Raw genomic sequence first — 24,986 nt, 5'->3', positions numbered from 1 at the left:
TCACCGTCAATAACAAGATTATTTAAAAGAGCGCAGACGTCGAAAGGGGGAGGGATGACTTCTCGGTGAAATGCACATATTTCGGCTTTGGAAACATTTTGAGCCTGTTCTTGTCACAATGTATAATTACAGATTCAGCAATTATAATCACAGTTTGCCTGATCCAAATATAACCAGGACTTATTTTGGACTCCACAGTTTAGGGTGGATGTGACCAAAAGAGATGACAGCTAAAGGTGTGGCAAACTAAAACACGCATGTTGCGGTCTAAACATCAGCCCATAAACTTTAACAACCATGACCAGGATTATAAAAACCTTGCCAGACACGTTTTTTTTGTGCGTCTTTCTTTCGTTTAAAAAGGTGCAAAAAGCGGAACAGTCTGCCTTAGGGCATACTTAGCTATAAAGGGGGTTTCTGAAAGATCTGTTGGAAGGGGGGAAAAAAAGCGTCTTGCTTTCTAAAACATTCCTTCATGACCGCCAGATGAACTTGCAGGAATAGCTTCAGTTGTGAGAATCACACTACTGCATCTGAGAACATTAGAGTTCAGGCGGGACAGAGTTCACCGGTGACATTTCCAAAGAGCGGGTTCAGCGAGAGGAGAAAGAGAAGGAGAAAAGGAGAGATGGAGAGAGGGATGAAGGAAGGAAGAAAGTCAGTTCTTTATTCCTCAAAGCCGTGTTGTTGTTGTTAGCCCCACCCTTCGCCTTATTAAACCTTCGTCCTTCATGGGTGGTCCCTGTTTAACGCTAAGAAGAACAAAGTATGGATTTCTAACGAAGAACAGATCGTTTTGTGGTTTACTCGGGCTGTCGTGGCTAATGAGTCACTCCCTGAGGCTGGATCCTGCACTGCACAGCTGCTTTTAAAAGCTTCAAGCAGAACATGCAGTTGACTTGCAGTAGGTTACAGGTTTGGGTCTTGCTTGGAGCAAGATCTGTTACAAAGACGTGTGCGGACAAAATAATCGATTTTACTGTACGCACTACTGTAATGAGGTTCTTTTGAACGTTCTATTTATGAAAGACTCCTGAAAAAAAAAGAAAAAGTCTTAAGCTTCACAACGGTTTTCAACATTGATAAGTCATGTTCCTTCAGCATCAAATCAGCATATTAGAATGATTTCTGAAGGGACATGTGACACTGAAGACTGGAGTAGTGGCAATCTCAGTAATAAATGTAATTTACCATTAAAAAATGGTAAAATTCACTATGAAATATAGACAACCAATAACTTTTAGATGAATAGTAGATGAGAAAGTTGAATTGTTGATGTGAGACCTGTTTTAGCAAAGCACTATTCAAGAAATAGTGCACTTAACCCCAGTTTCACAGATAAGGCTTAAGTCCCAGACTAAAATGCATATTTTGAGCTGTCTTAACTGAAAGCAACTTGCACTGACATATCTTAAAATACTTCAGCGCCATTATTTGGTTTCAAGATACACACCAGTAATGTTTTGTCTTAGGCAAGTTTATAAAATATACGTAAACGCCCTAATTGAACTAAGGCCTAATTCTGGCTTAATCTAAGCCCTATATCTGTGAAGCCGAGCCTTAAAGAATTAAATCTTCGCTGCAATCTAGCACTATCCCTTTAAGTAAGTGCTAGATGATAACTAAAGCAATTTAGTTCTATCTAAAACAATTGTCCACAATTAAATAACACTAATTACTTATTAAATAATACATAATACTAATCCCCCCAAAAAACAACAATACTAATTACCGATATTACATTAACTACCTACCACAACATTAAAGATCTAATTACATAGAAAAATATTGGTGGAACCGATTATCGGCTAAAATTTGAGTTGAACTGAAGCAGAGGCCCCTCTTGTTAAACCAGGGCATTGTGCGTGGGCATCCGGATCATCCTGGGTAATGCCAAAAGCACTCTGGCCTTTATCAATAATTCATAGTGGCACCTCGGGGCTGCTTAACCCGGCCCGGCTTTCAGTGCGCTGAGCTCACTGTGAAGCCATGACTGCAAGAGAGCCTGCTTTTCCAATAGACAATCTGTTTGGCTCAATTTCTGAGGGCCATTTTGTTCAATACATTACTTTTCCTTCAAAGCTGCACGTTTTGGGATGTTTTAAGGTGCTTTTAGATGTCTGTGAAGTATTCAAAATGCTGTAAGTTTCAAAGGATAATTCAAAACCGTATGTTCATATTTAGCAGAAACGCATTCTTTACCATATGTGAATAGTCTCTGTGAGAGGCAGGAAAAAACTACTGAAAGGCCTTTTCTACCTACTGTGTGGGAATTCCCCAGGACTAAATTCATAATTTATGATCCAGACTGAATATGAACTTTTCACTCCAAGAACAGAGAAAGAGTCTGTGTTTCACAGAACCGTTACTGGCAGGCCAGCCAGAGCAGCAAACTGCACAAAGCAAACATCAGAACACAAAACAGAGAACAGATCTAGACAGACAGCAATGCTTCAGACAGACAGCCGGAGAGAAAAACTAATTATATTAGGCTACATAATCCAACAACCAAATCTTAATTTAATATCAAATTCTAGATCCAAACATGCTTTTGTAGCCAAGAACATCCAGTTTAAGGAGGTTTCACTGGTAAACAACTATAATATGTACTAGTAAACATGACTAAGGTTCAAAAGTTTGGGATGTTTTTGAAAGTCTCTTACCAAGGCTGGATTTATTTGATTAAAAATACAGTAAAAACAGAAATATTGTAAAATATTATAAATGTTTTTATTATAATATATTCTAAAATGCAAGTTATTCCTGTGATGGCAAGGTTGACATTTCAGCATCATTACTCCAGTCTTCAGTGTCACATGATCCTTCAGAAATTTTATTTTGATACACAGAATCGGTAGTCAAGAAACATTTCTTATTATTATCAATGTTGAAATCAGTTGTGCTGCTTAATATTTTCATGGAAACAGATTTTTCAGGATTCTTTAATCAATACAAAAGAACTGCACTTATTTTAAAAAATAAATCTTATGGAACATTATAAATGCCTTTACTTTTGATCAATTAAAATCATCCTTTCTGAATATTGCTTTCTTTAACAAAAAAAAAAATTACTTAGCCCAAACTTTTGAAAAGTAGTGTCTATTAATTTAATATGATTTTACACAAGTAACAATGACTTCAATTGCTGGACAAAGTCTGTGGTTAACATTATCACATTTCAAGAATTTTAACAAAGCTTAAAGCAACAGTGTAACCACCAAATAATGTTAAATATTTCTCTTACAATGAGTTAAAGATGACAATTTGTATTCCTAACTTTCTACTTTCATAGTTCACATGAAATGAGATTGGCAACACCCGAAAAATGGAACTTAACTATTCAATTACCAAGAAATATGTCATAAATAAGCACTCAGTATAAACAAATGTCTCCATCTATCCACAAATGTTTGCTCGCAAGTTGTCGCAACCCCTGGACAGTCTACTCACGGGCTCTTTGTTTATAAAGTCCGGAAGGCAGGAGACATTTGCCTCAGACTCGAGTTAAAACACTGTCTGCTGGGTTTACGTACCAGACGCATTCAGAGACAGATTGCAGAGACGGTGGAGAGCCGAGATCAGACATTCACAGAAACGTAACGTGCGTGAAGCAGCTGATAAGAGCTGACAGCCAGACAAGACTGCAGGCGAAATTACATAAAACACACTCAAAGTTAAACTGCACGCTCTAGCTTGAGTCACACGTACAGACGACAGTCTGACATTATTAGCAATGCTGAAAAAAAGTAAAACACTCACAAATCTCCATTCCCTGGAGCTGGGATCCGCATGTGACGTTGGAGCCATCCGGTGCGGTGAGGTTTCGCATGGAGTACGCGGGAGACTTCAACCGGTGCACGAGCCAGCCGGTGTGTGCGCGTCCAACAGCTCGTGCTGAGACTGAAAGCCCTCGGCAACAGCCTTGACATGCTGGTTTTTTTCACTACATGCTCTCGGGTAACCGCTTCACTTCGCTCTGACTTACTAAACTGAACTCGTCCGCTCTATCTCTTTCTATGACCCCTCCGGTTGAACACAAAAATCAGAGTGTTAGTGAGATCAAGCCGACGGAGCTCCTCTCCACCCCCTCCTGCACACCCCCACACTCTACTCGCACACACGGCTGGTCTATCGGTGACCGGCTGGGGGTGGGGGGTGGGACGTGGTCGAGCGCAGTGCTCGGGTGTCTAGTGTTACACCTCCCCATTAATGCCAGACACAAGCAGTCAAGGCAAGCATTGTAGGGGGCTGACCTTGGGGTGACCCCGCTGTCTGGCGACACAGAGCACATGTGTCCAGAACTACAGCCCCCCTCCGTCCAACTACAGGCCCCGCAGTCTGTCTATAAATAACCTGGCAGCTATATGGGCTTTTATTGCGGGGCAAGGTAATACACCCGAATCCACACTGGGCTAAAAGGAAGACATGCTATATAGTCTGTAGTTCGGAGAAATGTCCCAAAAAAAAAAAAAAAAGGAAGAAAGAGAGAGAGAGAGAGAGAGAGAGAGAGAGAGAGAGAGAGAGAGAGAGAGAGAGAGAGAGAGAGAGGAATATATATATATATATATATATATAGTTTGTAACACGTATATGTATATATATGTGTCTGTGTGTGTGTATATATATATATATATATATATATATATATAAAAATGTAAAAAAATTTAATATTATAATATTTAATAGGACAAATGAAAACTAAACTTAGATTTAATGCACTTCATTATATCAGTATAAAATAAATATATATATATATATATATATATATATATATATATATATATATATATATATATATATATATATATATATATATATATAACACCCAGGCAGATAAATAGAAAAAGCATTTGTTTAAAAAAAGAAAACTAAAAAAGAAAATATTTGTGCAAAAAATGTAATAATTTTTTTGTCGAAATGTCATTTTAACCTGTAAAAGCTCACCCCTAGTTAGCAGCTCAGCCCTCAGGGGTCCTCAGGGGAATAAAATGACATTTATCTGTCTGAGGTCTAGTCTGGAAGTCGAGTCGATCCTGACACACGTATGCAGACAGACACATCCCCCCCCCCTGTTAAAGCAGACATGGGGGACAGACAGAGTGGGGGGTTTGGGGGTCAAGTCTGAATTTGAATGGCTGTCTGAGGAGGAAGTCTCTGGGGCAATGAGGTGGATTCTCTCAGCATGCTAATGCTACCGGAGCTGGATTTGAGGTAAGAGAGACCTGCCACCACGTAAACTACCAGACAATACAATCATTAAACAATCCAAATAAAGAACTTTTCAATTAAAGGCATAACTGGAAAACTGATCAAAATTACTATGAGATGAAATTAATAATAAAAAGAAGGGTTTTGTTGCTGTCTGATAAACAGTGCCATCTAGTGTCTCACCTTATCCATTTAAAATGTCTCTACATAGCAGGGGTATTCAACATTTTCAAGTAAAAGACTCCCTTGGTGGATAGAGAGATAGATCAGGGACCCCGTTACATATTGTATTTAATCATTAAGCAGACGCTTTGTCTAATATTGAGTGAGCCTGGATAATATTAATGTTTTATTTTAAAGGTATACTACGTAACTTTATGTACATTTACAACATTTTTACATTGTGTACACTACAAATTGTGCAATTTTGTATATTATGAAATTGAATCCATCTTCCAAACCGTGTTTTTGTCTTATCCTGAATCCCTAAGGAAGCCTATAATAAGTGTTTCTATACAGACTACTTTAGACCAGGTGGGACGAGAACCGCTGCAGAGTATCCCAGTACTGTGTGACTCCTATACATAAACAGAAGAAAGCAGCTCTGCTCCGGCCTCAATGCTCTTCTGCAAGACACATGCATATTTGTTTATTAAACGCTAGAGCGCCAAAAAATTACATTGTATACCTTTCATGTATTTACTACACACTATGATGCTTACATTGCACATCCATTTAAAAAGACACTGTTTATGCACAGTACACAGCTAAACACACAATTTACATTTTAATTTGGGCTTGACAGCGAAGCATTTAGCTAAACTTTAGCATCTTAAATTTAGCTTTGGTTAAATGAACTATGTATTAACTATTAAATATTATTTTAACTTTACTAATATGCTTAAATTATTATTTTCCCCCACAAATATTTGTTTGTTATTTAAAAAAAATTATTCATCAGCCTGTTTCATTTGTTAATGTTAATAGATACTTGAAATGCTAATAATAGAGACACAAACACTCTGAGCCAGGACTGATGACTAGCTTGGAAAAACCTCAACAGGTACACAAATCCAGAGAGTTTACCTCATAACAAAAGGAAACATTACAAGATCAAACAAGATGCTCAACAAATAGCTGATGACTGGATCCTCAAAATGCCAGTGCTGTTTTACAGATTACTGCGAGAACTAAATTACACGGTGAGCCTCACTTGATGACAGGTTTCTTTTTTTCTTCTTCCATAAACCATCCCATGTCTATGTGGCAGTTATAAAATTGTGCAACCCCTTTCTGTCAACAGAGGGAAAGTCCTGAGAAAAAGCGAGATGCAGACATGTGAAAACATTCCAGTTACAACCTGTAATATAACTGCAAGAATAAAAATGGCAGCCATCTCTGAGACACTTCCATCTGCAACCTGCGTTCTGTGATATTCGCACAAATCCCTGCAGGACGTGGTGTGTGAGACAGGAGGAAGGGGAAATTGTCTGCTTGTGCGAGTGAGTTTATGACTGGGGATTGCTATCTGCAAAGCCAAGATGGGCCGCCTGCAGATGTGATGCACTGCAGTGTGTGTGTGTGTGTGTGTGTGTGTATAATCATCAGGTATTGAGTTTTTTTCACCTCTCTCCTGCAGCCTGCTGAGCATCGTAATGGGTCGTCTGCCCAGGAGTGAGGTAATGTCTAGGTTTAATGCCAGCCTCCTGCATTGGCGCACACTCACAGGGGCACAACAGGAAGAACAGCAGGCACCGCAACTCCCAAAATGGCTGCTGTTGTGACTCTTAATGATGCTGACAACATAATTAGCATTTTGCTAACGAGCCACATGGCAGTGCTTCCTTCCCTGGACGCTGCCATACGGCCTCGCGGACAACACCTGCGTGCTCTCGGACCCCCTTTATGACACATCATCTTCTCGGTAATGCAGACACAGCGAACGCAAACAGTCATCAAAGTGGAAGATCTCAGTGACAAATAACCGTGCGTTTCTCGAAGTGGGCCACTAGCCAGCAGGCTGTCAGTTCCGACTCCCAGTCGTTGCAAAATACTATAAAAACCTCATTAAATAATAACAGCACTCCATATGTCCGGTTGACATCTCCGTGTGTTTACAAACAGGACGAACTAACCTGGGGTTTGATGTGCCACTGTTGGGGAATTTTACAAGTAATTAAAATACAAAACCCCACCACATACAAACAACACTATAAATGTGATGAAGGCCTGTGTTTTCACAAGAGAAATTCAGGTTGCTGATGTAGCTTAAAATATTTAAAGGGATAGTTCTCATACCAAAAATGAAAATTGTGTCATCATTTACTCATCGTCATGTCTTTCTAAACCCCTGTGACTTTCTTTTTGTGCCCGTGAAGCAGGAAAGGACATATTTATAGAAGACTGTCTTAGCTGCTCATTTCTATGCAATAAATGGTGAATGGTGACCATCTCTGTCGAGCAAGATTTTCAATGAATAGCGGCTTAAATTTCCCAAATTGAACATAAAGAGCAGACCATTGCTGAAAAAAAGTGTTATCTTTAGTTTGATTAATAAAGTGATTTTTAGCCCTCAATGCAGACTGAAGCAAACACTCAGCAGTTCCCAATTTAACAGACAATGATTTGTGATGAACTGATTTTACTTTGCATTGTATTAATTCAATTATTTAGTGTGATGTTTTAAAGGAAGAACCATAAAAAAAAGTGATCCAGAGACACATATTATAGGGTTAGTTGAAAGATGAAAATTCTGTCATCACTTACTCATGCCGTTCCAAACCCATAAGACTTTTGTTCATCTTCGAAACACAAATGAAGATATTTTATAGCCTCTAATCCACCACTTAATGGGGTCAAGCTCAAATGTACCTTTATTAAATAGTTAATTAAAAAATAATAGTAATCATCAGCATTTTGCCTCATAAGAACATACACAGGGTAGAGTAAAAGTAAACAATGATTATGATCATCCAAAGTCTTCATGTTATATCTTTCAAGGCACAGAGTGTGTAGTTTCTAACTCAAAACCGAAACTATCGCCTCCACATCTTTTCCAATCCCAAAAGAGTTTAAAACCTTCCCATTTAAAGAAAGTGATGTTTACATCAGGGCCCTCATATTTTCACTCCACTCCCCTGAGTCACATGTTTAAGCTCCAACCAATCACCAACCACAGATCCCCAAAAACTAGAAACAAGGCAGAGACAGCAGACACACCTCCTGCACGTAGGTCACCAGAGAGAGAAAGTGGCACATCTGACTCAAGCTCAGCTGACCCAAAACTTCAAAGCTCTGACCCAGAAAAACAGAAACTATAACATGCACATTCACTGCTTCTCTCATAAAATACTAAATTAAAGCTTTTCTAATTAAAGTATGATGTTCACCAAGGCTGCATTTATTTGATCACAAATACAGTAAAACAGTAATATTGTGAAATACTGTTACAATATAAAACAACCGATTTCTCTTTGAATATATTTTAAAATGCAATTTATTCCTGTGATGGCAAAGCTGAATTATCAGCATCCATCACTCCACTGCTCTTATGAAACTGTGAAGTACGCATGTACACAAGGTAGTTAAATTATGAGAGTAAAACTGTAATTCATACATACACATACACACATGAATGGGAAAAAGACAGAAAACAAGATTGCAACTCACTTTTCTGGCATGATGTTTATAATAAACAAAGAGTCATCCCAAAAAAAAAAAAAAAAAAAAAAAAAGAGAAGAAACTAAACAGCATCTCAGCAGGAAACATTCTTCTCATGTTTCATTCTCTCTCCCTCATACACACACACACATTAAGAATTCATTTATTCCATTCATGCATCTTCAAGCAACAATGCAACCTGACATCCTGCAATCAGAGAGTGAATGAATTTAGGGTCTGAATTTCATCCATACAGCCATGACTGATATGACATAAAAACACATTATGAGGCATTATGGGTAAACTGGAAATGAGCTAATAGGATGTCTCAGTATGAAAGTCTTTATTCACTGAGGGGAGAGAGAAGAGAAGATATTTGTGAGAAATGAACACCTCAGGGGAACAAAAACACAACGGGTTGGAAGAGGGAATGCAGAAAGAATGAGAAAGAATTCTCATTTGCATTCCAACTCATTTAAAATGGTTTATAAATGGGAAAACATTTTGGGTGCATGATAAAAAAAACAAAAACATAAAACATACCAGAGAGTTTTCATATCATTTTTTGACTGGTGCTATTTCAGGTTCAGCAGCAAACTGCTACAAAGGCATTGAACAATTCCTACTGTACAAGCCTTTGACTTTAGAAGAAAAACACTTATAGTAGGCTATACAATGGCATCAGATGCACAAACATATTTGTTTCACTATATTAGTGACGAGATTGCATAGAATTCCACTGATTTTATATTAGGTTAATGATCATTTCTATTGCTAAACCCAACCCCTACCTCTAAACCTACCCATCACAGAAACCTGTACGAAACACTAGATTTAGAACTTATCCACACAAATAAGTAAATTTTTAAAACGCATATTTTTCTCTTGCTTTGGCCTTCAGTCCACACAGAGACGGCATTTTTGTTGGCATTTTGACTGAGATTTTTGAAAATGCTTTCCCAAGTGGATACATTTCAAAACACCGTTTTCACATTGTAGTGTGGACTGTCAAAACAGTGGTATTTATAAAACGATGACATGTTTAGTCATGTGACACATATTTTACCAATAGATATTCGTGTTTATACCGGTATTGTGCCTGTTATGTGCTATTCACTTTCACACAGTTGCTAAAATATGTTACTTTGCACACTCTTTATATCACAGCTCTGCAAAGACGACAGAAAATTCACTCGCATTTGCTGTCCTGCGGCAAAACATGAGAGCAGTTGGGGTTTAGACCAAACATTTAATGGTGACTGAGTGCGACCTGGACGCATCAGTGAATGACGAGATATTTTGCTAAATAAAATGATCCTGCCAGAACAATTGTGCGATAACTTTATTATTTATTTTTCCGTCTGTCTCATCTCAGTGAGCTTTTGTGAGTGTTTACGCATGCGCAGTAAGATGAATTTAGCATTTTCCAACGTTTCAGTGTGAATGAGAAACTTTTGGAAAACGCTAGTGTGGACGGAGAACATCTGAAACGAAAACACAGTTTTCAAATGTATCCGGAGTCATGTAGTCATGTAGTCATGCCTTGAATATAAACATGTTTTGGACATGTAAAATGTCCTCACTAGTCGATTGTCATGATATTTCACTACATAAGTATACCTAAACCTGTAGACACACACAAATAAAAATTTGGGGTCAGTAAGATGGGGTCAGCTTTGTGAATCAATTTGCTCTTTATTAAAGCACAGGAGACTGTGATGATCAAGACCTCCAAAGTATCATAATTTGTGTAAAATCTGATCCACCAATAATAATGGATCTACAGGAGCCCAAATCCCCTCCAATCTTTCGGAAATGGGGTACTTCAACCCAATATATGAAACTTTTTGGTCATTTCAAACTCAAAATTTGAATTAAGTGCTAATATAAAACTGAAGATGGAAGTCTTTCCATCCAGTATTTATTTGTAAACAGTAATTGAATCTATACAGGTCTTAATTCTAATTCAGACATTAAGTACAAACAATTCACCTAGTAAAAAGCTTCTTTCTTTTTCTGCCCCCCTCGTTTTCTTGCGTCCCTCATTGTTTTTGCTTTGGTCTTTGAGCCAAACCTGATTGAATTCCAGAGCAACCCCATTTATTGCTCTGCCTCTTTTTCTCTTCTTGTTTTTTTTAATCCCCGTCTATCGCTCTAAGAGGGGAGCGAAAGAAAGCGAGGGAGGAGAGCTGTCAGTTTCCCATCTTTAATGGCCCCAGCTGCATCATTACTCTCTCAACACAGTCGCACACAGGGCCAAACGTACTTAAGTAACAGATGAAGAAACGAGCGAGGGACGAAGGCCACCGAGAGAGACAGAGGGATTCCATCATACTGGGAGGTTCGCGGCACAAAATGACTGAATGAATGCACTGAGTAAATGAGTGAACACAGAAGAATAGTGCCCGATAGACCTCCAGCTCAGCCACGATAAACAATCCCAGAATCCACTGTGAGCCTGCGTGAGGTGACACTGTCTGAAACCCATCAGTACTGATGGTGTTGACAGCCAACGAATACAGAACCGCACGGCCCTCGCCCTGAAAAACAGCCCGGCTAATGCAGCGACGTGTGTGGGATGTGGATCAAAGGAGCTGGGGGAAAGCATGAGCAAGTGAGCGGAGGAAAGAAAAGAGGAAGGGGAGAATGCAGGAATCGGACTGACAGTATTCAATTCATTGGAAAGCTTTAGGGGGGGAAAAAAAAGAACTATTTACAACCAAAAACAAAACAAAAATCACAACAGTCGCTATTGAGTGCGCGAAGAATTTAGCGCACAGGTGCTTGGCCTGTTGCTTCGTTAAAGTGCAAATCTGAGAAACATCTTCAGAGATAAATTGCTTTTCCTTATCCCGAATATTGCGGAAAGTCAAATAACGCGAATCAAAGTGAGCTTAAACAAAGTGGAGCGCTCTTCAAACTGGTTTCAAGGCATCTAATACCAAACAAGTGTCTCATTCACACTGTCATTATCATCTGTCATTAAAACCCTGATTAAGACCCTCCGAACTTCATTCAAGTCTCCTTTACAGTCGGACATTCCTGTAAGCCAAACAATTCCATCATCCGGCACTTCCCTCTCGCTCTCTCCCTCTCTTCAAGAAGTTCAAACGCTTCATCTGGGACTTGCCCTCCCTCCAAGCGACACAGATTGCATACAGAAGACATGACGTCGGTTTGGTAATGAGCCCCTTAGCATGAAAATGCAGCCCGCTGCGGTCGGCCCAGATTAGCATGAGAGATGATGGAGATTAGTGATGGAAATCCTAAACTCAAACAAACTGATTGTTGAGCTCTTCACATCAGACAAGGCCCGAAACGTGACCTTGGCGACCTCTGACCCTCATCAACCTGTTTTAAAACCGCAGAGGAGAAACGTGAGGTGAAAGTGAGTACGAGAGATCTCTATCTCTATAGACACTCGTCCCCTGACAGACATCAAAGTGGGACGTGTTGGTCCAGTGCGAGCGGGACAGTGTCTATGAATGTCCAGTGCCTGACAACTTCAACCAGCTTGTCTGCAGCTCTTGAGAAACTCTTCTCGCACGCACACACACTCTGCGCTCTGAGAGGAGAGCTATTAACAAACATGCAAACTGTTGAAGAGGCTGATTTGCATACTCTTCAAGGGTGCCGCTACCGTGCCGCCTTCAAAGAGGACAGAGTGTACCCCGAGCTTTTATGCAGAGTGAATAAATGTTTGTAGTTTTATGTCTGAGAAAGTTTGTTGTTGGTTTTACAGTAAAGTTCTGCCAGCCAAGTTGTGTGCTGGGATTTGATGCCAGGAAAAAGGCAAATGTTATCGGCTTTGTGGTAACTGTGCTCATCGCAGTAAAACCAAGAGTGTATGTAAGGTAAGACGATCCTCAGTGTGGTTTCTTCTGTGTTAAGGAGTAGAAGTCCGTCATGTTTAATCAGCATCATTCATAAAATGCCCGATCTGTGGCCTGCACAACATACCTCCCGAAACAAATAAAGATTGTTTTTTTAAAAGGGGTGTCACTTTAAGGCATGGCAGCAGGCTGTTTAAACAGTAGGAAAGACTGTGAAAAGTAGTCATGAAACTTTCTGCCACAAAAATGACTAACCTTAGTGGACCTTCTTGATCAATTCTTGGACAATTAATCCCCTGTTAAACCACTGACAAAGAAGATCATTGCCACACACCTTAAACCCTGCAAAGCTTTTCATCATACTCTTTGATAAACACACTCTCTTACTCCATCTCTTTTCTGCAGAGACTGACTGACGGTCCTGACCACAACCTTTCAATGCGGAGAGAGAGAGAGAGAGAGAGAGAGAGAGAGAGAGAGAGAGAGAGAGAGATTTTGTGCAGAGTGTCTAGACTATATTCATGATCAATCTGTCTGGCCCTGCTGTAGACAGAGAGATGGCAAACTCGATTAGACTCTAAACATTTCCTCAGATTCTGTCTCGCTCTCAGCATATATCGTCTTCACTAACGTCGATCAGCATCATTCCTCTCTCCCTCTCGCAGTATATGGCGGCTGTTTGTCTGCTGGAGAAATGAGCATTACTGCTCTAACAGCTCTGACTGAAGACACCCCTCAGAGCAGAGCGAACACAGGGGAGCATGACACGGCAAGAACAGATGACTGATTTCAACAGCCCGGAAAGATAAACTCAGACGGAGCTACGTGCTTCTTTCTGGATTTTTTTTTTTTTTTTTGTCTGCTCTGGTTTCCTCAAACTTGGAGACACAAAAGAGCTACGGTAGATCAAAGCTGACTGGCTGCCACAGTCTCACACAAGGGGCTGGACGAAATAGAGAATATTCACCAGGATTTCACAATTTTGCTTAATTACAGAGCAAATATATAGGTCAATGAAATGTTAGAGAGTCCAAAAGAAAACAAAAGGAAAAAATCTTTAAAAATCTAGATTAAAACACAAAATGCAAAGGTTTAGGAAATCCACTCTTTGCATTCATGTTGTTTTCTTATGATTTTGAAAACCTTTTATCCAATTAAAAAATTCTCTTTCAAAAAGATTGTGTGGCATAACCATCAAGCAAAATGTAATAACCTATAATTCACATCATTTAATGTAAAAGTGTTTTTTAAACAACAGAACCTAAACTAACATTGTCTTATAACATTGCCTCAAAATAACAATTTTGAATACTTTTTTCCTAAAAATTCATAATAAAATATGTCAATCTTTAATCAGGGCAATTGTATCACCCTGACAATTTTTTTTTTTTTTTACTTTATGCCCCTCCCAAAAATATTAAAACAAAATTTAATTCAGAAATGAAAAATATGGTCATCATATGGGAGTTCAAGTTGATGTATGGATGAATGGCATTTTCAATGCAAAAATAAGGCAAAACAATGTCATTGGCAAAAAATACATAGAGGAAAATGTCGAATATCATCACAAAAACAAGTTACGTATGCATGCGCGCATACACACACACACACACACACTCTTTGTGTTTTCATGTTTTATGGGGACTTTCCATAGACCCAACGATTTTTATACTGTACAAACTGCATATTCTATCCACTAACCATACTCCTGAATCTGCCCATCACAGAAAACATCACTTAGTATGATTTAGAAGTTGTTTTCCTCATGGGGACCAAAAAATGTCCCCGCAAGGACAAGAATTTTGGACATTTTGCCCCCATAACGTATGGTTTACCAGGCCACACACACACACACACACTCCCCACATTTCAACATGCAGACACACCATTTAACACTCGTCTCACACTCACACCCTGCAGGTGGCTTGGATACTAACGCCTCAGGAATTCAGATGAGAAGTATGAAAACATCCTGCTGACCTCATCAGAAGCAGAACACAGGCAGGAGCAGGAGCAAGAGTGTTAGAGAGATGGACTCACAGCTGAAGATGGCAGATGCAGGATGCTGGGTGGAGATGGCGCAGTTCTCCTCATCACTGTTGTCTCCACAGTGGTTTAACTGATCACAGACCTGCGAGTCCAGGTTCAGACATCTGCCGTTAGCACAGTGGAATCTGCACTCTATGGACGAAAAAAATCCAAACACAAAAAACTGCAGTGACTCGTCTTTAAATAGGTAAATCAATAACAATTAGAGTCAGGCTCTGTTTTCACACCTGCTGCATCAGGGCTTGTCAAATGTACAACCTTTGCTCTGGCCCTTGCGAAAGGAAATTTATCCCTAGAAAATGATTTTTGAGCCAAATGTATTTTAAATGTAGCTGCCAAAATACAATACACTATTGTTCAATAGTTTAGGGTCAGTAAAAAAAAAAAGAAAGAAGAAATTAATACTTTATTAAATTAATCAAAAGTGATAGTAAAGACTTTAACATTGTTATGAACAAATCTACCCTAAAAAAAAAAAAAAAAAAGTTTTTAACATGAATAATAAGAAATGTTTCTCCAGATCAGCATATTAGACTGATTTCTGAAGGATCTTGTAACACTGAAGACTAAATTTATGGCTGTTGAAAATTCAGTTTTGCCGACACAAGAATAAATGACATTTAAAATATAGTAAAGAGAAAACAGCTATTAACAGTAATGGTAATATTGCACAATATACTATTTTCTGTATTCTTATCAAATAAATTTGGTGAACAGAAGAAACATAAACATAAAAAAATAAAAAAAACTCACAGACCCCAAACTTTTGAAATGGTACTGCATATGTTTAAGATGCATCTTCCGTAGATCAAAACTTGTGTCATCTACAGGACTTCTCATTGAACCTTCATTTTCCCCATGTAACTAAATGTCAAAGCTGATGTTTGATGTTTCAACATGACAAAAAATGCTAGATGATCGATTGCTAGTTGTCAAGTTCAGCTGCAATTTTGTGTTTGTGGTTTAAAACTGGGTCCCCTTCCTGACCATTTCCCCTTCACGATTTCATCATGCGTTTCAGTAGATTGACAATTTTGCCAGACGAACGACTGACACTCGTGTACAAGATGATACAGCATATACGACTGTACAGAATTCCCCACAGCCTTATTTCTGTTTGTGTGAAATAAAATATGACATTTAATTCGACTAAGTTCTATAAAGTTTCAAACTAGTCAATAAATGAGAGCGCTGAACTCTGTACTCTGTTCACACCAAGGGCAATAACAATGAGAGTAAAAGTTTTAGCTATCAAACTATCAAAGTTTTAATAATCGTTCTAATTCCATGAGAATAAGAAAGTCCATACCACATTTATGATAACGACATAGCGGAATGATATCGCTGGAATCAATTTCAGAATGATTTTTTCCCCAGCTGATGAACAATTAAAACGTTGACATCCAATCAGAACCATCCTGACTTCAAAAAGCTTGAGCATTTAAAGCATTTAAAATAAACAGAATGTTATCATCCATTAGTGTGGGCAGTCGTTCTCGGTGTGAACGGGCCTTAAGAAGCTAAAATCAAAGAGATGCCTTTGAAGCAGCTCTCATAATGTTTCCTTTTCCCCTCACACCTACTGTTTCTCAAAACCTAAACTATCCAAACCAAGTGATCTTACTGTTGGATATCATCCTATGAAAAGTCTACATTTGGAAAAACTTCTCAACTTAACAACTAAAAACACTAGCAAATCCTGTGAGGATCTGAAAATCCTCAACTGCCGGAGTTTATGGGAAAGTTTCACTGGGCTAAAAACTTTGCAGTGATTTGTGGATCTCAGGCGGCGATGATCCTCTATATGTAGGTCACTGGCTCTTATAAATGATCTTAAAATAAGTGTTCCTGCTTCAACATTGACCTGATATCGGTGGATATTCGACTGTATGGAAGACTGACTCTCCACTATAAAGCATTTGCACAGAACCAGAAATGCAAAGCAAACCAGACAGTGATGACACCAGCGCTCCAAACAAATTCTCTGTCTGAGGAGGAGGTGCTAGACAATACCAAAGCCATGCAATCTCTCACAGGGTGTGGTGCAGCCAAAAGTGGTTTTAGAAATGTTATGAAGATCTTTACACAATCAAATCAGCAGTTCTCTGCCTTCCTTAAACCTTAACAGAGCATGAGTCAATTATGCAATCACAATATTCACCTGCAGCAAAAAACAGTAACAATCGAGAGAGAATAGGATAGACCTGACAAGCATAGAAGAGAAGACAAGATGAGAAAAAAAAGATGACAAAAGGAGAGAAGTGGATGAGAAGTATAAGAGACAAGAAGAGGAAAAGGAGAGCACAGACAGGATGAGAAGAGAGGAGACTAAATGAAACAAGACCAGACAAAACAATAGGAGAGAAGAAGAGACGAGACAAAAAGAGGAGATTAGACGAAAACGGGTAAAAAAATGACCAGACAAGACAAGAAGAAGAGACTACACAAGATAAAATGAGGAGAGAAGAGGAAAAGGAGATGAGGACAGGAGAAAAGTTGGAAAGGAGAAGATGGCAGATAAGAGGAGAAAAGATACTGAGCATGATGAAAATGGAAGAGACTAGATGATATGAGAAAAAGAAGAGACCATATGAGACATGACGTGGTGAGAAAACAATATGAGATGAGATGACACGGGGAGAGAACAGATGAGGACACAAGATAGGAGGACGAGAGTAGAGGAGAAGAGATGTGAATAAAAATGGAGAGACCAGACAAAGCCAGAAGAGGAGAGAAGACGAGACAATAAGAGAAGAAGATGAGAAGTACATGGGGAAAACGGAGAGAAAAGATGACAAAAAAAAAGAGACCAGACAATTCAAGATTTAAGAAGAGATGAGAAAAGAAGAGGAGAGAAGAGATCAGACTAGAGATGAAAAGAGACAAACAAGAAGGAGAAAAAAAAGAAAAGAAAAAAAAGAGGAGAGATGAAGAGAGAAGAGGAAAGAGATGAGACGAGATGAGAAAGAAGAGACGAGAAAAGGAGACAAGATGAGATGAGAAAAGAGATGAGGTGAGACGAGACAAAACAAGAAAATAAGAGACAAAACAAGAAAAGAATGAGAACCAGGCGAAACAAGAGAAGAGACGGGATGAAACGAGAACTGCAGACTAGACGAGATGAAAAAAGAAATCAGACGAGAAAAGAAAAGAAGAGATAAGAAAGAAGAGACGAGATGAGAAAAGAAGACAAGATGAGATGAGAAAAGACGACAAGATGAGATGAGACAAGACAAAACTGAGACAAAACAAGAGAAGAATGAGAACAAGACGAAACAAGAAGAGAAGAAACAAGTGATACAGAGACTAGAAGAGATTAAACCAGAGAAGAGATGAGATGAGAAAAGAGACAAGACAAAACAAGAAGAGACAAAACAAGAAAAAATGAGCAGAAATGAGACGACACAAGAAAAGAGATGACCTGAGGCCAAACCAGAAGAGACAAGACGAGATGACAAGAGAAGAGAAAATGAGAAGTAGATGAATAAAGGAAATCAGAAAAAAAACTAAACAAGAAAAGACCAGGAGAGGAGATGAGAGGTTCTGCTCTCTGTCTGCAGTGCACTAGACTGTCAAACTTTGGTTTAGTACACAGCCCGACCTCCACCGCCCTCCACCCATCTCACGCTTTCTCTCTCCTTCTCCGCATTCCATTCCAGGCAGGGGAGAGAAATGCAGCCTGTCAGAGAAATGGAGCAGAGGAGTCTGGGAAAGGGAGGGGGAGTGAGAGAGCAGCTTTGAATATTAGCACACAAAAAACATCATGGCTTTGTAAAGCACAACACGACCCTCCTCATGAACGTAATCTTTACAGCCGGCACGAATCATTAAACTCACGTTCACGGCAAACAGCATATCCCGCGTGATTCCAACACTGAGGTTATAATGACCCGGTGCTCACCTGTGAAAGCATTGGTGGCCGGTAGGTCAGCCTCCTGCATACTGCTCCCGCCGCTCGGCCCGTGCGTGTGTGTGTGTGGGAACCCACGTTATTGGCTCCGATTGCCTGAGGGCTCCTGGGGGCCGAACAGCCGCCTTGCTGCCATTCTCACCTCACAAGTCCATGGCTCCTGCCCTCTACCTCCACGAAAGAGCAAAAAAACTCAGAAGAAAAGGTGGAGGGGGGCTAAAAAGTCTTCAGTGATGGACTAGGGCTCAATTCAGCAGTAATCAGGGTGGGGTTGCCAGGGCAACCAGCGCACCGATTACCCTCCCAGCCAGAGCCAGCCAGCCATAGCTGTGTGTGAGTGTGTGTGAGGGTAAGATCCAGACAGGTACTTGATTCAGAGCAGGTGTCTGATAGCTGATTCAGGAAGGGAACGTGTAGTCGCTGCCGCTCGTCCTGGAAGGATAAACTCTTCTCAGCATAGCAGCATGCTAATCAATTCGCCCCACCTCATCCTTCAGACTGCAAGCTCACTGAGAGAGACAGAGAGAGGAAATCAGTTGAGTGACTGAATTGCATAGAACAAAAAAATTCACTTGCAAAAGGCAAACAAAAGGTTACCACAGTTTCCTCTAAGACTTACTTCTGTAGTAAGTACTGTGTGGAATATTTAAGGATTGACAGTGAGTCAATCAATCAGATTCATTGGGTTAATTTGATTCAATTCAAATGGAGAACAATTCAATTCGATACACAATTTGATTTAATTCTATTAAGAATGATCTTATTCAGATCATGTTTGCTGCAAACCATGTCATCAACTAAACTAAGATTGTAGCCTACTGTTATCATAGAGACAATAAGGGCAAATGTATTAGTGGTTTGAGTATATAAATTCAACATTAATTTGCATGATATTGCAATGATATTTAATTTAACATGCACTACCGTACAAAAGTTTGGGGTCTTAAAGCAACACTAAGGAACTTTTCCTCTTCGGTCGCCCTACAGGTTGGAAGCGGAATTGTCCATTACCGCTGTCGTAAATAAGTTCGCCGCCCGCAGCCTACTGTCGCACGCACGCTCGCTCGCTGTTTATCCAGCACCGGCTTTGGAATGAACGATGTCCACAGACAAGGTAGAGTATGATGCATGATTTCATGAAAGTATGATGTATTGCGACATCAGAAACGAAGAAAAACTAAATAATGACTATTGTAACGCTTGACATAAAGCAAGTCAAATCTGTAGTTTTCCTATGTCTCATTCGAACTACAGAAACGCGACCCGGTTTGGCAAACTTGCATAGTGTGGTTATAGCAGATATAGGGCTGCAAAGCGAATCCAGAAGTGCCTTTCACCCTGTTACGACTTGATGAACCACTGATACGATTTTGGAAACATTATTTTAAGGTAAAAAAATGTTCCTTAGTGTTGCTTTAAAAAGTATCTTAAGCTTACAAAGCCTGCATTTATTTGATCAAAATACAGTAAAAAATAATAATAACAGTAATATGGTGGAATATCATATCATAGTTTACAATTTTCAGTATCATTACTCCGGTCTTCAGTGTCACATGATCCTTAAGAAATCATTCTAATATGTTGATTTGATACTCAAGAAACATTTATTATTATTATAAATCTCATAACGGTTGTGCTGCTTAACATTCTTGTGGAAACCGCGATACAATTAGTTGTTAAGATAGTAACATTATAAATCACTTTAATGTTGCTTTTTACCCTAGCTGGATAAAAGTATTAATTTCTTTATAAATATATTACTGACCTCAAAGAAAAGGTTTGAGATAGACAAAAAATATAAACAGACACAGCACAGACGCAACGTTTCATTAAATAAAAATATAGAAACAGCAGGGGGTCAACACATCAACATTTTATGATCTTACTGCAGATTTTTACCAGCAACAAAACATTAAGTTCCTGTGAAGAGATGCACATTAGAGTCTTCAATCCCCAGCAGGAGCGTCAGCCGTTAATGACGGTTACATAACACGACAGAACATTTTACTGGACATAGTTATCACAAGCCACAGCTAATGTTTCTGTGGCTTAATATCATTGATTTAACTTCTCAAAAAAAACAATAACTCCATTTTCATTTGGAGAAGACTCAAAGACCAGTCAGAACGTGTCCTCAGACAACCTTTAAAGCTCTCCGACATCCCAGTGGACGCCGCGCTGAGCCCAGACTGCAGACTACACATCGACTGTGTTACTTAGAAACACGGCAAGCCCTCACCTCGTCTGACCCCTGCCGCAAGCCGCACAGCAAGAGCATGGATCCATCACACAATAAATAATATTACACACACGTGAAACAAGAGAACGCCGTCCAAGTCAAACAAAGACTGAGACACACACACACACAGTCATCCGAGGTCGTTTCAGGACAGTATACAGCCATCGTAGATAACACAGACGAACATCTGGCAGATGTTTAGATTCACTTGTCTTCATTGTTATCTCCTTTTTCCTCCTTTCCTTAGTGGTTCTGCTCTACAAACCAAGTATCTAATGCGTTGTTCAGACCAGGGATGTGAAAAATCAAAAAAAAATTATATCAGATATAATATATATATATATGAATAATATATCAAAATATATCAAAATTAATAAATATAAAATCAAACTAATGTCCAAATTCAATTCTATAAATTATATTCTATTCCTTAAATTATATAATTCGGTATATAAAGCAATAACTATTTTCATGTTATGAGGATTTCAAAATTCAATACTATATTGTCTAAATCAAAAATTGGTGAATCGGTGAAATACAAGTGAATACTGAAATCACAATATTATAGATAATAACACAACAGTGTCATTGAATAATTAGTGTTTTTAAAGATTAGCTTTTGTTAGATAATGGCAAAGGTAATCTAAATGTAAGAGGTTCATTGGTGTTGATGAGATCTCAGAGTAACCTTGTAAGCATGTGATTGACTTTAAAGAAACGTGTGATCGGTTACTGCAAAACACAATGTTTTCCCTTACAGACAATATTTTGCATAAGCTGTTGACCCAGAAAAGAGCTCATGTGATAACAAAATATGCCTGGAACTTCAAGCGCTTCCTTTGGTGAAGACATTCTTTACATTTCTAAGATTCAAGTTCAGAAGAATGTTGAAGTATCAATGTTTTGTGCTCCATCTGTAACATATACATTTATATTCGATGTTGAAAGAAGAGTAGTCGTTTTTGGTCAATAAAATGGTTCAATTTTGGTTTGGCTCAACATACGTAGTATATATATGTTGAATAGACTTACTATCTTGGTACTTTCGCCCAGAATTTTTATATCAGTGCATAAAAAATAAAATAAATAAATAATTATCTAAAATAAAGTCAAACAGACACAGAATCGCATTAGGACACCGAACTCTCCACATGTGTCGACTCTCTCTTCTAATACACATAGTTTGATGGATAGGCTGAACAACAGCAATGCTGAAACCACTAAATGACTGCAATAAATGGCTGCTAAAATATTCTCTGTATCTGTCGGACTGTGTAATTCGATCTCAGTAGGGGGTCTGTCTCTTTCTCACTCTCTGTGCCTGGTTAAATCATGATGAAGCTCTTAGGAACAACTATTCGCTAAACTGATTCATCCAGCCAGACGACTCAACATCATAACAGCCCACAGACAGGCAAGGTAGCAGCTATTAGTCATTTTTACTAATGGTTAATGACATGTCATTAACCATTAGTAAAAAATGACTAATAGCTGCTACCTTGCCTGTCAGTCTGTAGCTAAATAAACCCCAAGGCCCAGGCGAGAAAGAGTGTTTTTTTTATCATCCTAAAGGGGTTTGCTTTGCAATAATGACCAGTTCACTGTAAATTATCCCATTCATTACACTGTAAAATTATTTTTCCAAGTAGTAAATAAAATATTATTGGGGTACATTTCACCACAAAATATTATTTCAAATATTCTACTTCAAAATGTCATGTTTAATTAAATGTGTTACTTGCCGTTTCTTTGAAATTTACTACCAATTTTTTTTTATTTTTGTGTACATGGACAAGGAAATCATTTATTCTCTTACATGTAGAGTCCATAAAAAGTCTATTACAACAGATGGTTCAGACAAGGTGAAAGACAGCCTTATTAATGTCTGGCGCTAATCAGACAGATGAACCCTTTTCCTGCACGGGTCCTAAGTTGACCTGACAACCAGGATCTGCAGGTTAACACATGATGACTCAGCTGTCTGGGTTAGTCAGTTTATAGGTGCGTGTGAACAAGTCATGTTTCAATTTTAGTGCTGCCCAACTGAGACTCAATGTGGCTGACAGGAGACAGAACAAAGCACATCAGAAAGAACTAGAGCAGGGGTCCTCAACCTTTCTTTTGTCAACAACCCATTTAAGGTTGCAGAATCACCACCCCTTGTGAGAGAATTCAAAGATTTCACAGGTAATTACATTCTTAAACATAACCCATTTCACTATTTAGTAGGGCTGCCCGACTCATTTAAACCATTAGTCGACAAATCGCACATTTATAGGCTATTCATTTAAAAATACTAAACCATAATGAGGCTATATTTAATAGATATAGACAAAATAAAGGCCTGTAGTACTTTACAAAAGCACAACGTTTTGTTGTTATTGTGAGTTTACACAAATAAAAGTAGACCCTTTACAGTTTTGAATGATGTATTATCTGTATGACCAAAAATGACAGTGTTTTTTTAACTTGTGTCTACTGTTATCAGGAAAAAAAAAATGCAAGGAATCGTGCCAGCGCCTCCATGTCATGTAGGCCTAGTAGCATATTATAATTTAGCTTTCACACTCCGCACAAACACTTAGATATGCGCCTAATAATGGCGCACATATCTAGGTTAAAGGTAGGGTAGGCTAGCAATAGCGAGCTAGTTTTGAAAGCATAAGATCCCACCCTCCATTCAGAGCGTCTCCAAAGCCACGCCTCCTTCAAAACACATGCGTCACAAACAAAAGCGTCACAAGAGACAGCGTTAAACTACCTCATGTAACATAACATTACAATAATAATGAACAAAAAACAACTTAAATAGCACTGACCCATACCACCTGACAGCTACAGATTAATTTCGGTGTGGATAGTGTTGCCATTAAAATGCATAAATTTGAGTCACAAACCGCTCCGATTATAACGTCAGGGGTTTCCATCTCTTACAAATTACAGTAGTTATGGCGTGAACGCAGCATAAGCTCTTTGTTTTGGATCAGGAGGAACTGTAAAAGGCGGCTGCTGTTTCGGTTGCGATGCTCGGTGACTGACGTCTGTCTAATAACTCTGTATAGCATGAAACGCGCTGATGACGTCATGTCTGCGTGAGCAGGGTGCATGGAGGTATGAAATTATATGTTTACAGGCAGGTAGGATCGCATCATTACATTCAGACCAAATTCAATGATTGGACAAACATTGTATAATCCTACGCCTTCCACAGACGGTATACACATATAAATACATTTAGACCACTTAACTTAGTGATTGCTATCAGGATTTGAAGAGACTTGCAGCATAAAAAAAAATTAAATAAAAAAAAAAGAGTTTCTGGAACAAATCACCTACCCTGCCTTTAACGTTAGCGTGCAGCCATGTAAAGTTGATACTACTTGCGTATCAAATGATAAGCCATATTTGAGGTTGACAGTTGATAAGCGAACGTTTGGATTTCCTGCCCGATATTCTGCAATTACCACAAGGTAATTAACCCGCTGTTAACGGTCCCTTTCCCTCACGTACTGCGTGACTTTGCGACTTCCTGTAGAGGGTTTTTTATTTTTTTGCGACTAACAACTAATAACATTTTGGTCGACTAAGCCTCTTCTCGACAACTAACATTTATAATAATAAATAATAATAATAATTATTATTATTATTTGCACAGATTTAAAAAAAAAAGAATTTTCTGAATTTCTAAAAGGCAGCATAAATTTAGTCCAACTATAGATTAAACAACAATACTAAAACAAAAATGAATGTTTGAACACATTTGATTCATTTATTTTTATAAAGTACTACTGACAAACACAATGCATGTTGTGACATGAAGAACCAGTTAGTAACTACATTGATTTAAGTGAAACAGATAGTTGTAAACTATGTATTTTCACAGTGCAATTCCCGAAAAAAAGAACCAATAAGAGTCAACTGTTTGGGAATTGGTGGTTGCAATCTTGATTGATTCTTGTTAGTGAACCAAAAGCATACAGAGTAATTTGTTCTGGATTGTACTACACTGTTTGTGCAGTGTGTTTTTAATTCACTAAAAAGAACCGACTCAAAAGAATCATTCATTTGGGAATCAGACTACACCGG

The 24,986-nt window shown here is 38.7% G+C and overlaps 1 protein-coding gene across 2 annotated transcripts in view; it reads right to left on the bottom strand.

The window, feature by feature from the left end:
- Positions 1-24,986, bottom strand: part of ldlrad4b (low density lipoprotein receptor class A domain containing 4b) — a 51,245-nt gene that overhangs the window by 16,987 nt on the left and 9,272 nt on the right. Inside the window, exons 2-3 of one of the 2 annotated variants that reach the window (XM_082149565.1) lie at positions 18,653-19,170; positions 14,743-14,883 (exon numbers count right to left, since the gene is read on the bottom strand). In XM_082149565.1, the coding sequence (XP_082005691.1) occupies positions 14,743-14,883; positions 18,653-18,692 (181 nt within the window). In that variant the 5' untranslated portion in view covers positions 18,693-19,170. Of the gene's footprint in view, positions 1-3,759; positions 4,426-14,742; positions 14,884-18,652; positions 19,171-24,986 lie in introns of those variants that run through there. The other variant, XM_082149566.1, reaches the window with a different exon arrangement.

This window comes from Leuciscus leuciscus (genome assembly GCF_965113295.1).
Source record: "Leuciscus leuciscus genome assembly, chromosome: 20".
Taxonomy (NCBI): Eukaryota; Metazoa; Chordata; class Actinopteri; order Cypriniformes; family Leuciscidae; genus Leuciscus; species Leuciscus leuciscus.
The sequence above is the reverse complement of the archived record's forward strand: the minus strand, read 5'-3'. Positions and strand labels throughout refer to the sequence as shown.